This window comes from Saccoglossus kowalevskii, chromosome 4 (assembly GCF_978046115.1).
Source record: "Saccoglossus kowalevskii chromosome 4, keSacKowa6.1, whole genome shotgun sequence".
Taxonomy (NCBI): Eukaryota; Metazoa; Hemichordata; class Enteropneusta; family Harrimaniidae; genus Saccoglossus; species Saccoglossus kowalevskii.
Genome location: NC_140644.1, coordinates 6823297 through 6838245, shown reverse-complemented (window position 1 = coordinate 6838245; position 14949 = coordinate 6823297). Strand labels below are relative to the sequence as shown.

At 37.8% G+C, this 14949-nt stretch overlaps 1 protein-coding gene across 2 annotated transcripts in view; it reads left to right on the top strand.

The window, feature by feature from the left end:
• Positions 1-14949, top strand: part of LOC102809900 (gamma-aminobutyric acid type B receptor subunit 2-like) — a 96499-nt gene that overhangs the window by 16977 nt on the left and 64573 nt on the right. Inside the window, exon 2 of one of the 2 annotated variants that reach the window (XM_085497687.1) lies at positions 2621-2891. In XM_085497687.1, the coding sequence (XP_085353813.1) occupies positions 2634-2891 (258 nt within the window). In that variant the 5' untranslated portion in view covers positions 2621-2633. Of the gene's footprint in view, positions 1-2566; positions 2892-14949 lie in introns of those variants that run through there. The other variant, XM_085497686.1, reaches the window with a different exon arrangement.

Below are 14949 nucleotides of genomic sequence, written 5' to 3'. Positions count from 1 at the left end.
CTAAACTCGGCTACCAATAAAGATAATTGGTTTTCAAACTGTGATTTCGGATATACTGACCAATTAATTGTCTTGTGTCTTGACCAGCTGTTATGTCCGGTTTAGGAATTTATTAAATAAATATAAACACACGATGTTTATACACAGCAAACCCGTCCGAAATTATACATCCAACACACTCCTAATAGGGGATTCTGCTACCATTCTGCGACCAAGTCTGATAATTTAGTACTACCAGGACTGCTAATTGTATTGTGCTTCGTCAGGAAGTAAAATATACCCTCCCGTCAGTGCGCGATTCAGAGAAACCCCCCCCCAACCCCCGAATCAATTACCATACGTATACACACGTCGACTCTTCGTCCTTTGTTCATGTCCTACATTGACATTCAAATATTCGTCACTTCATTCACACCATTCACTTTGTTCGTAACATTTGCGTATACATTCACATTGGTATAAAGACCGTTCTCCGTTGTCGACTGCATGAAGTGACGACTAACTGTTCATCGACACTTGTACCGTGAGGTGACCTTCTGCTAAGGTTACTGCAAAACTAATATCGACATTTTAATCTCTTCTATTCATATGAAGGAATTGCCCGAAACAAGCGAATGTCAAGGTAGTGACCGGGAATTAAATCTGCCGATTGGCAAAATAAGATTTAATATATCAAGTACATGCATACTAACATATAGTACTCGTCACCCTGTTTGACTAGTGTAGTCTATGACATTGACAGCATCGCCTTCGATTCTCACTACACCAGCTATTTAATACGGCATCAAATTAGCTGAGATGCAACCCGGGCAAACGATAATGACTATTTATGTTGCCATGGCTACCGCTACTATATATGTAACTACCCAAAAATAATATGATAATCTATATAAAAAAAGTGTTGATAATATATTTTGATAAATGTCACCTTTTACACTGGTGTACTCGTATATCCACACCGAGCAATATATCATCCGGTTTATTATATTGAGACGGTCTACTCGTGTGACACATCATTAAAATGGCACTTTTTATTGAGATCTCCAGAGGCCCATGCCAATTACGCGTACAGCAAAAAAAGCATGATTTCTGGGACGAGAATATCTTTCTCATAGTTTAATGCATAACGGCCGCAACTCAACTGTTGATCATTCCGACTCGGAGTGCTTCAAAACTCGAGGGCTTGTTCAAAAAACCCGAACGCGAGTTTGTTTGTTTCAAATTCGGCGCATACTATCCGCATTCATTTCTATGTACGCATACAGCAGGCGTTTTTGTACCCTGTGTGTTAAGTACGAGATTGCAGCTTACATGAAGCAAACACATTCAATCAATCACGAAACCGAATCACCCCTAGAGCAATAATACATTCACCGAAAAATGGGAAATACTCGTATCTAATATATAATGACGTCATTGGTTCCGTATTTATATCCCAACAAAGTTTGTACCTTGCGGGATTTTTTTATTTTTTCATATGAAAATGGCGTTTTGTTGTTTGCTGTACAATTAATTATGTAGGCGTCCTAAAACAGATCTCTTGAAGATATGCCAAATATTAGGCAGTTGGTAAGATGAGGAATGTCGTAAGAGATACGTGCTTTCGCACGTCACAGTGATGTAACAGCACTTCTTCATTTCATTCGTCCGGAGGGAAGCCTGACTAATTGACGCTACATGCATAATGCCTTAGATCTCATTATAGTTACTGCATACTGTGTGACGTGGTATGAAAAAAAATCGTTGAATTATAGAAATTCCAGTATTGTTTTTTCTTCTCCCTCTGTACAATGGATTATTCACATCTTAAGGTATTGAGTCAACTCAATTCATTTTCATCACAATAAACAGGAGGGTCTTCGTCTTAGGAGAATCTGTCAAGAATTAAGTACAAACAAGCAACTACGTGACATCTTGTTGGTTAAGTTAATTGATAACTATATCTATAAATACATATGAAACTACGTTTTATGAATTTGTTTTTTCCGAATCTCATGGAATAAAACAGCCAGTCTCAGGCGGTGGATTGAACGCTCAGTTACCCACTGCGTCAGTATTGGGCGGTGAACAGAACACTCAGTGACCCACAGCGCTCTGATATAAAATACAATAAACCATTGATCACATCCATTTTTCACGTTGCGCGTTTTTCTTCCCATTGTTCCCGTATCGATTACTAAAATGATCAAATCTATGGATGGACATGATTTTCGTGAGTACATCGGAATCGTGGATCGTTACCATGGTAACTGTATGTATTTTATTTAATGTTTACGAGAGAGAAAATGGCAAATGTCAAATATAAAACTATGTATATATCAAATACACACACGCTCTTGTTTGTATGTTTGAACAACAGTTTACATGTAATGATCGCATGACGACAATTGCCGGTGTTGGCTAGGCGAGGAGCTCTCGTCATCATGTAATCATTCGCCTGTACGCCTTAGAAAAATATTCACTGTAAATATCAGGCATGTGCGTAACACAATGAATGGTCACGTGATGTTACTCGATGTATCTCTAGCCTGGCTTGTAAATTGCCTCACTCCGAATCGGTGAGCGTTCGTGTGTGCGGAAATATTTCCTTAATGTACCCTTTTCTGATTGTTATTTACAGGACGGCGCAAAATATGACATTCTCGACTCTTCAGCGTATTCTCCTGCCCGTCACCTTAGTTATCGTCCTGTGGACAGGTAGCAGCAACGCTAAGATTCCCCTTCACATCGGAGGATTTTTCCCACTGAACCACTCGATACTCAGCCTAGATTTTCTCGGACCGATTGCCCATGACTGTCTCGATTCGGCTTTGCTGGCGTTAGAGCACGTCAATGAGAATGAAGACGTCCTAAAAGATTATGAGTTACGAATGGTAGTCGTCAATACGGAGGTAAGTGAAGCATTTACTCTCTCTCTCTCTTCTGTCTGTCCTACTATCCGTTGCCTATCCGATCATATCCCCTACTTTCGATACACACTATATAGTGAATATGCCTTATCGTACTGGCGTGTTTTCTTAATATTCGATACTTCTAAATACACACACGAAGATATACTAGAGAATATGTTTCACCAAACCATCGCTATATTTAAATTATAAATATAATGACTCTAAACTTGTGCTTGATCTGTTCAGTTGATTAACTGTATACCGTACACAGAGTGTTTACTGGTTCAATGTAGAACTGCATCTTCATTGTAATGTGTTGTTCGTCTATTTCTATATGTTTGTAGTAATCTTTGAGTTCAGTGTGAATTATTCACATCAATGGTTACATACGGCAGAGTATCATTAGCGGTGTCATGATTCACGGCTGCAAATAATTCCACCTTCGCCCAATATAGCGCACAATCAGACGGATAACAAATTTCACTAAACATGTATTTCTAATATATAATGCAGTAAGGACCATCTCGTGTACAAATTGAACGAGACAATAAATCCCCCCACCCAGACAAATCAGGCAAGTCGAAAAATGAACAAGCACATGATTTCCCAGTAGTGGTGATGGTATTACGTACTAGTACTATGTAGTTCGGATTAGTGACCGTGACACGACAGAAACGTGACCTCCCTTCTGTTGAACATTGGTCGCTTAGCGACGTCTTTTTCCGGGAAAACAAGGGTGCTTATCACATCTTGCGGTACAACATTATACAACTGTTCAGTATTAAACGAGTGGTACCGACGGCTTTATCAGTTTATATACTTTTCGTTCTTTATATTGCTCTGGTGCTAAGTTGTATATGTGTTTGCTAAGCTCTTATTGATTATTGAGGTGTGCATATATAGTTGCACATTCTTTAATTAAATGGAGATAACGAGCAGTCTTCAGTCGATATACATTGATTAAGTGTAAATCATAGCTACTTTTATTGGACTCACGCCCAGGACAAAATTTCCCCCAAAAGCAGCTGTCTAAATATATAAGGGTGTGTCGAAATGTACATATATATGTGGCTATACTTTCAGTAGGATGGATATGTCGTTTATACTGATAAAGAAGTTGGGCTGTCATGTGTCGGAAATGTATTGTGTAATATTTTAATTAAATATGCATCAACTAAACATGATGTTTCCCTGTTCCTGTCGACACCACGTGTACTCGCATTCATTATATTACATAGATGTACACCGGCGTTTGTGACGTACTTAGATTATAGTTGCAGATATCTACCAATTTAATATATGTCTCAGGATATAGATCAACTAAATTTGTGGCACAGACAAATTCATAATACAATCACATTATATTGCCATACACCTGCGTTCTACACGTCAATGGGTAGTTGGGTCTTGGAAGAGTTACAGCATTGATACAATCTCCTTCAAAAATAAAACACGACGACGCTGGTTATTGTAGCTGCTATGGAGCACATTCTTGAACAAAAACAAGAGGGAAATGTATCTCCAATTATTTAAAATATTGAGTATTGGTTTACGTGATTAAGTATTATGAAGAGACCGCAGTTCTAAATATAAGAAAACATAATGGGAATAATTCGAGGTAATGAATTGTAAATGCCCATAGATGAAAACAATTTTTTTTCACATGAGAATAGGAGAACGAACTTGCTTACGTCTTTCGCAGGTGTGCATGCCTGCGCAAGGAGTGGTTCCAAGAACATAAAAATGGATGTGCGATATGGTACAATTGTGCCTATCCGTGCACGGCGATTTTGCCGGGCGTGAACATACCGGTTGTCAACATTGTAAACAAATAACGTCATTGGGGCTACCGCACAAAACTACACTATAACTATAATGAAATAATCAACTTTAATTTAGTCAGAATTTAATATTGCCATACATAAAAGTATATTACAGCAGTAACTCGCTGCGTATTGCGCCATGCGATGATCGCATCCGTTATAAACAAATCGTGTACAATAAAAAATAGATTTAATTTATCTCTGCGGCTGCTACTGCTGTAAAAAAAAGGTATTGCAGGGCTGCGTTTACAAAACATCCACGAATACGTCTCTCCACCCTCCTTCTCCCGTATACAGATTTAAGGGATTACATTCTGCATGGTTTGGTTTCACTACTTAGCCTCCATTGTTTATGAGAACCCACGATGTAAGACTACACATGCAATAATAACGAAATAAGCCCAAATATTCACAATGAATTACAACTCACGACGACCTACATGTTCCTACTTGTTTTATTAATTCAGAGTTATCTGTGGAGAGAGTGCGGGAAACAGAGTGAATCGGGGAATGTGGGGCAACAGGAGAGTGTGGACAACAGGCGGAGTGCGGACAACAGGAGGAGTACGGCCAGCAGGAGTACAGTCAACAGGATAAGGGCGGATAACATGGATTTTTGATAGCTAATACATTCCCTGTAATGGGAATCTTATTTCTCTAAATGTAGAACTATATTACTCCACCCGATTCCCGCTTCGCCTACTTCACCCTTGAGTCTTTGAAATACTGAATTTCCACCTTAGTCTTGTACCCTTTCTGTCGGTTCCGCGCCATAACTGTTAGACCCGCGCCTCTATGTAGGAATCACTGACATGTGCACAAAAACGTGCATGTGCATGAACGTATATTCACGTATATTCTGATGCTGAAGTAAAATGTCCCGGTGTTAATTTTGCAACATTTCAACACTCGTTAAATGTCAACAGCACAAATATACGAACGTTGATGTAAACAAGACCAGGATATTAAACGTTTAAACGAAATCACTGTGCTCCAGGATTGATAATATTTGACTAATTTAATACTTTCTCTCGTTGCTGTGGGCAACACATGAATATCAAATAAATTAATTTTAATTGTCATATGATTTTTAAATGTCATATCAAGTGTGTACCTTTACAACGTATGTATATGAAAGAAACTGTTATTCACGAAGCCGATGGACTATTAGGGCGTTTTTCCAGACCACTTATACTTACAAGAGAGAAATAATCATTATTCACGAGAGGAATATCGGGAGGATTCTTCCACCATTTTCACATTATGAGAGTGAAAAAAAAATATTCACGAAGGGACCTTTGGGGCATTTCGACCACCACTTTCACATATGAGCAGCTCATTAAAATAAGCGTTATTAGGCAAGCAGTGGGAGTCAATATTTTCGCTAGAAAAAAACTGTCAACAGTTATGCACATTAGTTGTTACATTTACAACACATGCTGGTGTATTTATATATATCGTGCTGTTTTAAATTACAGGGTGGGAAACCCCGGACTGTACTTGTATACGTCATGCTCTTTAAAGTTGCAGGGCGGGAAACCCTGAAAATAACATTATACCATAAATGGAATAATATTAGTACGACCTTTATTGCAGGCTGCCGTGATGTGACTGAATCGGCTCGAAAAATCAACAACACTTGTGAAAAATAAATCGTACGTACATACATTATGTCGTTGGTATGTTGTAAGTAACACCAGGAAAATATGGCATGTGGTACACATGTGGTATTTTCACTATCTATAATTTGCTCTCTAAACTCTTCTATCGTAATTCACTCGTTCCCCTACTTGCACTGCGCCCTTACGTCTTAACCATTAAATCAACTATGTGTAAACCACGCAAAGTAGCGTCTGCCAATGTCCAATATTCCAAGGGTTGAATAGTTGTGATGTCATAGCTAGAAATACAAGAAGGGGTTATTGTACGATGTCGAGGTTCATCCAAAAACATTACCCCGTCCCGTTTACGCGTATTTGTGTAAAATATAACACAAAAAGGGCCTTTCACTATTTTTGTCGATATTCGCATTTTTCTTAACGTTTTCATTTTTTTGAATTGGTGTGTAGTTAATTGTCGAAATTCTCTATGTGTATATGCGATGTTTATTACCATAAGCGAGTATGCGAGTCATTGTGCATAAGTATGTGATATCACGTGTTATATTATATTACATGCATAAATGACGAACAACTAATTGACTTCATAATAATGCACACACATGAATTAAGTTGCGAGAAACTGATATATTGCATATTGAATGGAACACAATTCTTCTCGCTAACAAAAATACGCATAGCAAACAAACGCAACGGTCGTGTTGCCACACGCCAAGTCACATGTGGGTATTTAAATGCGTAACCGACTAATTATCCGGTTTCGAACACGAATAGTGAATACTCTCCACAAATTCTGCAATTGAAACATATATATTATCATATTAGCATATATACATATTTTTATATAATAATAAAATAAGAGGTTGCAATGAAAAGGCATTGATGGAAAAGAAAACGATATGCTAATAGTGGACAATCAAGTCGTAAAATGAGATATAATAACGAAATTTCGCATGAATTAAAAACTAGATAACAATATGCTAATTTACACAACTCCTAGACATGACTTGGTCGTATATGTGTGAACGGAAAAATACCACACTCGAATTTACATGATATGAAAGGTTGCGAAATACGAATGTCGCTTGCCATGGCAACGGTGTAATTAAGAGAATGATAATGTGATATCAAGTATGGAAGTGAGCTAGGTATCGGAGTCGCAAAACAAGACTACCTTATAACAGGGGAGCGGAACCCTATTAGTGCACAGGCTCACAGAAGGCCCATAATTACCGATGCCTTAAGGCTAGCTAGAACGATATCACAGTTGTGTAGTACGCTAGTGTACCATCGAAAACGCTCGGGGATGCGTTCTGATTACTTGATGCCTTGTCGGTCATGGAAGGTATCAAGATAAGATACAATCCATTCTGTTTTTAGAAAAAAAAAACGGCGATAAACCATATTACAGTGAGCAGTACATGTGTAGATATTGAAAACACTGACAGATACGATATGGGTATATAGTGGTAGATTGTTACCCATGGCGTTGTCGTATATCGAATTCATATATCATATCAATATCAATTAAATAAATATAAAGTTATAGCTAATGGTGTCGGATAAGTGCCAGTTGTGTTTCAAAAGACCCTTTTACGGTGCAATCATATTTACATGCTGAGTTGCTTTTATTTTTCGACTAGAAGAACTAGTGTGAAGTTTACTGCTTTCACAAACTTATTGGTTTGTTCATATGAATTTATTATTTTCTTGTAGATTTTTAAATGTGGTTATTCGTAATGTAATAAACCGCCCCTGCCCTTTCAAATTCTGTATGATGTCTCTAAAGAAGCTGTCTCGCGTTGCCGATAAACTAGGATCCAAACCCCATAAAGAAGTCTCCAGCAAAAAAAATATATATATGAACCTCGACCTAGACGTCACACTTTGACGAGCGACGCATTGAGTAAGATAGATGTATATCAGTAATTTCGAAGTCGAGATGCTGTAGAGTGTTAAACGGACACATATATGGGGATACTAATACACCGTTTGAAAATTCAGTTAACTTTATAGTGTTATACAGCTACAAGAATGTAACCTAGTCACATTGTTTTCTAATTTAGTGTGCAATAATAGTTTTGTGATAACATCCAAAGAATAAAAGTCAGACATCTTCATCACCTAAATCCAATACAAAATCAAGCGTAAACCCGACAACGTGTGAGCATTATGGGTATTTGAAGATTGCCACGATTTCAGAATGTTAATACGTCATTAGGTATTTTTTTTACCCGTCATTTGAAACCTAATAAACATCGTTAAAGAAAGATATCTGAGCCATTACTACCAAGTAGAGAAACACTATCCGATATATCTGTGAGATGCGTAGTCTCTTTAACATCTACTTCTCAACTCGCTGAAAGGAGCAGACGTTTGTTATTAGACAAATCCAATGAGTTATGTAGTCGTTTTGTGGTTCTACAATTAAATTAGCAGCACATTAGAGTATAAGCTAGTACCATTATTGTATTATTATTGCGTTTGATGTTGTGAAGTCCGGTGTATATTGTTAGTGTTGATCAGTCTTAAAATTTTCAAATTAAAATTGCTATACAATTTCTTAATAGATGTATTTGAATGTGTACAGTATCCTGTCACGCGAGTCAATATGCAGAGGTATAATTCATTGCACTACGTGTAATGGTTGCATCTACTTAAAGAGGTAACTCGATCCAAAACAAAGGCTCGAGCTAATCAGAACGCACTTGGTTATGTAAATTGAACAGATGTCCCGCTTAGTAATGCAAGCCAAAAGGACGAAAAGTGATCATTTGACAATGTATCAATCTTCTTAGGATACGTAGGCACAGTAATAAAACACAATTATAATATGTTTTTTTTAATTTGTTGTATAAATGGCGACGATATTAATATCTGTTGTACAAAATGGGTTTCCCTGTATGTTCGATCAAAAAATCGTCTAGTTTATGTTGTTTTACCAAAACAAACCTTCCTGCTTTTTTCTGGCTGGTTACTGTTTTGAATGATAAATATGTAAGGCTATTTATTATCGTTGTTATGCGAAAAGAACGGTACACACATGCGATGGCTAGCTAGTTTTCTAGTAATCCATTCTTGTTCATAGTGGTATTTGGCGTGTGGTGTCATGTCGAGAACATATTAATTCCATAAAATGGTTAATTATATTTAATTTAATAATTCGATAAATAACTCAGCAAGTAATATATTTATCAGTTTGTTGTTGGTCGAGGCTGGTCACGTTATCAGTCCTGTGAACTGCAATTGTACCAGGCAAATGTCGAACACATTGAGGGACGTATACACAACATAAATGTAGAACGCATTGAATCACGTTTAAACATGTATCTATGTCGAACACATAAAACACACATAAACAACATATTGAGATATTGAAGGATTTATAAACAACAAGTATGTTGCTTAGTTTTGACGACACACAAGAAGTAGTGTTGTAATGTACATTATCCCACTCTATAAACTTACCCATCGTACTCGTGTCTCTCACACAGGCCATTTAATAGAGTTGGCAATCAAATTCTGATGGAGTTCAATTTTAGAAGGCAGACAAGAGACGAGAATCGATGGAAATGCCACTAACAGAAACAGAAAACCATTAAATTGGTGAACGTGTTGTTAGCGTATATCATTGTCACAGCAATTTCGTATATTCTAATTCAATTCTAATTCTAATTGACCAAACATTTTTACGATATCTGAGTTTTCTTTTCATTATGTTACTCGTCAGTGCTTGTTTGCGTAACTTTAAATACTCCAATGACCGAATGATTAAACTGCTGAAGTTTTAAAATATCTGAATTGTAATATTCTTTAGGTGTAAATGAGATCCGTTTCGATAGCTTGGCGTGCACACATGCCGCAGACTAGTTGAAATGTAGTACAGGCATGCATTCCATTGCATTGTTTTGTTTGAAATTGATTCAATTATCTTATTTAACCGATAAATTCCGATGTGCATTTCCCACTGCTCGGTCGTTGCCCAATCAAATTAATGTCACCTTCTCCAAAAATTGAAAGCTTTCCACACTTTGTGAGTTGTCGCTGCACATTTCCTGAGACATACTCAAAATTCACTTAAACAAATCGCGTTGTCTTCGAATTGACTCGGCGCTCTCATACGATATGGCACTTGCATGTCTCGCCACAAGAAGTAATAATGCATATTTTATCAAAGAAGAATCAGCATACCATCAAAGTCTATTTACATCAATTCTCTATAGTGTAATACTGTATATTCTGTTTTTTTTTGTTTTTTTTTCGGACACAAAGCTTGGCATATTTTTTTTATTGAAGTCGGCTAAAAAGCACATTGTTATCATAGCGTTGCATGCTGCTCGGAAACGTCATTCCTCATTATCCCAATATTACATTACATTATCTTAATAATTATATTCTACGTGGGATGTGAAAAACAAGAATGTGTTAAAACAACCCGTTTTCATGGAAATTATATTATCTAAATACATTTGTGAGATTTGTGAAGCTGCAGCTGGCGGGTTGGATGGTTGGTTGGTGACCATCACCGATTTAAAAATATATTTATCTTAATGTAATTAAATTAAATTACGAAGTAAACAGTCATTCAAATTATATGTGAAATTCGCCCTAGATCCTTTTCGTAAACCAATACATCGACTTTTGAACACCCCTTACTTATTGTATACTCCGGTATTATTCATCGCAACCAACATCATGTGATACCAACTTTAATAGTTCTAGTGAGACACGTATTTAATGGCATGAGTGGTGTTACCATATCCCGGGACACAACCAATCTTGATATGTCTTATTTTTCCCCAGTTAATATTGCACTCGCCGCTTGCCTCGGGTGCATCGCCGCGGCGAGATAATGGAGTAATTATGAACTATAAAGAGGTAATGTTGCAGAGACGTCGATAGTATAAACTGTGGATTGGCTTTGGAAATTCAATATGGCATGTTCAGTTACATTGACGTAAATGTTACAGTCATAGAACGGAGTGGTACATATTTCAAATGAATTAACCTAAAAAGAAAGATATCCCCTTATTTGTACGTCGCAATATTTTCATTAAGTTTTGGCAACACAAAATACAAGACATTGATTTGGGGCAAGCTCTGATTAGTAACTGCGTTGCCGAGGATCAATGTGATTTACCGGGATTAATGCTGTTTAATATACCAGTGTATGAATCATATGGCTCTGTACGATTAATACTGGGTAAACGAATGTCTTTGTAATCAGGTAGCTGCTCTACCCCCTCGGGTACTGACGCTAAGCGGTCCTTGCGTTATCCTTCTACTGTACTTCTTTTTTGTGTTTTACCAGCAAAGTATTAATCGTTACTACGTACAGTACTCGTCATCATCGGAAAGTATGCCCGCTACCATTGTGTGCTGGTTGGAAGATGCGTACTTTTTTATCTGGCTGGAGGACAAGCGTTAAGATTCATCTAGCTCCGATGTCCTCGAGGCTAGTAGCATGTCGGTGTCTTTGATCATAGGTTTGAATATCTACTCTCTCAGAGCAATATTTAGTAGCATCTAAGCGGTCATACACAGTGATACTGCGCGGGAATGCACCCTTTCTCTATTTCAGTGGTACCATTGACACATTTCATACTGATTTCAAATTACACCTCCAGGTTATGATTCAACTTTGCGAATTTTTCTGCTGAACTCCTGCAGTTGAAACGCGTTAAAATAGCTGCATGCCATTTCCGCGAATTTGACTCAAAGCATAAATTAACAGAATCTTAATTTAGCTAAAGTGACAATAATCACTTTATTGAGAATATACTTTATTTTAAATTCAGCGATATTAAGGATTACCTAACTCAGCTGAAATTACATGCTAGTTGAAAAGCATATATTCTGTAGTACATTGCTTGTTTGGACTCAATATACCAACAGAGTGACTTCATTGTTCCATTTCAACATCAAGAATCAATAAGAATGTGTGCACGTTTTGGAAATACATTGTGAGTTTTGCTCACTAATAACACGGAATGGACGGTTCTGTAGCGTAACAGGCTTACTCTTGAAGGGCCATCCAAATTGGCTGGTGTAGGCATATTTCCACGCATACGCTTGAGTATCAACGAGAACGGAACGTGCAGATTTGTAGATGAAAACAATTTCCACGCCGACAAACTCATTGCAAGTGGTATTGATCACAGCACAGGAAAAAAACAACAAGGAGAATCACAATTTTAACAAAGAAATTGTTTTCCATGCGTATTAATCAAAACATTGATTTATGTACATGAAAGGACACTTTCAATTTACGCAAGTAGTGACGGAAATTGTTAGGATGATACGTGATCGATCAAAAATATGCGACAATGAGGGTTCGATATTCGCGTGCGTAGCAACATTTCATATCGCCCATGTTTATGTGACAGAAATAGAGATACAATGCCGCCAAGTGAATGGACTACTCTCGCACGTGTTGTCTTTATCGGATGAGAAATGAAATGGTTTGAAAATATTCTTGATTGCTGTGCACCGTGGAAGCAGTTAGTTTTAGATGGCTAGTAATGTCTACGCACGCGCAACCTTCAAGACCCCCCCCCCCTCCGGCGCCTGATAATTCAGAAGACATAGCAAAAATCATATTAAATGAGTAGTTTAATTCTATCGTACATAATGTATGATACATATGAAGATAGAACATTACATTGAAATATTGAAATAAAATAAATGCACACTAAACCACGCCGCGCGTACTCTGGCCCAACTGCACATTGACCGTTCAGCGCATGCACTCTGGCCTAGTTGCAGGAAATATTGACCGTTCAGCGCATGCACTCTGGCCTAGCTGCAGAAAACATTGACCGTTCAGCGCATGCACTCTGACCTAGCTGCAGCAAATATTCACTGTTCAGCGCATGCACTCTGGCCTAGTTGCAGGAAATATTGACCGTTCAGCGCATGCACTCTGGCCTAGCTGCAGAAAACATTGACCGTTCAGCGCATGTACTCTGGCCTAGCTGCAGCAAATATTGTCCGTTCAGCGTATCACGGCACTTTTACCTAGCTGCAGCAAATATTCACAGTTCAGCGCATGTACTCTGACCTAGCTGCAGCAAATATTGTCCGTTCAGCGAATGTTCTATGACCTAACTGCAGCAAATGTTTACCATTCAGCGAATGTTCTCTGACCTAGCTGCAGCAAATATTGACCGTTCAGTGCGTGTACTTTTACCTAGCTGCAGAAAATATTGACCGTTCAGTGCGTGTACTCTGACCTACCTGCAGCATATTTTTGGGCCGAATATTACGGATTACGGCTCAGTTATCGTATTATGCCTAGATCAACATTATATATCACGCTTGTTCGATTTATTTAGAAATCGGAGATGAATTCTGAGTTCACGGAAAACGGCACATTATCAGTACCTACGACCTCGAAAAATAAAATGTTGTGTTGATCGTCTCTAAATTCTTTCCAGGAAATAGACGTATTTTATTGTCCTAATGATTAATACATCACATTCAAATTAGGATATCCACAGAACTATGCACATTATTTCTAAGGTGTATAAGCAGTGAACATACAACCGTACGTAACAGTGTTCAAATATCAAATGGCAAATATATATATTGGCAAATACCAATGATTGCTACAGACCACCCGTGAAAGTGGTAGTTTACGTGATTCTAGCTGCTGCAAGTGGACATTACACGGAATTGCATTAAGTTAGTTATTTTGTTCAGCACGTGATCTTGAGATAGTGTAAGGTCAAAATGTAGTGGTAAAGGAATATTCGCATCTCGTGCTTGTGCAAGTTTGGCAGGGTGGAAAAGAATATGGCGACTTTGGCAGAACAGCGAGTACAAACTGATACGTTACCAAACTTTAATTAAGTATTTTTTTAGGTGATTAGAAGGTATCGAAAGAGTCACCAGTGGTAATTAGTGCAAGTCGTGCTGAGGCCAGATCCCATACTTCTGATTCCATTAGAAAAGCGCATTGGATTGTGGGAAAATCTACACAAACGTCGCACATGCGCAGCGCGACGACCACCGCCCTTTAAGTTGATGGTGTGCTCGGTGATGGTTGCCTGACTTTTCTTCCATGTCTCCCCCTCTCAAACTTCACTATAAATTCGGGGGCTTGATCCTATGGTCTGTCTCGTTCGAATCCAAATACTTCTCTATTCCAATGTGGTGACAGCACGTAGACAATGATTAGAATTTTTGCGAGCACTTGTACCGGAGACAGCAGGTAAAGCATTCGTTCAACGACTACAATATTTTTGAAGTGTTATCTGTTCAACTACAGGCACTGTTCATATTTATAAGGTTAACGTTAGCCATTTTGCAAATAATAAACAATAAATAAAATTCGGGTGACACCAAAAAAAGATTCCGAGTTGTCATCACGCCCCTTCCCGTCGCAGTCGACTGAATTATCATTAGGTAGATCGATCAAATACTTAATTTTTTTTAATTCGTGATTTTATTTTAATTCCGGGATGCAAATTATTTTCGAACAGATGGTCTAGCTGTATCATTGTACTGCAACACGCAAATCAACTTTATGAACAAGGCTCCCATTAAAAAAAACAAAACAACAGTCTTATTTACCCACAAACAAATATGATAGCATTTCAGTAGATTCAATTAGAA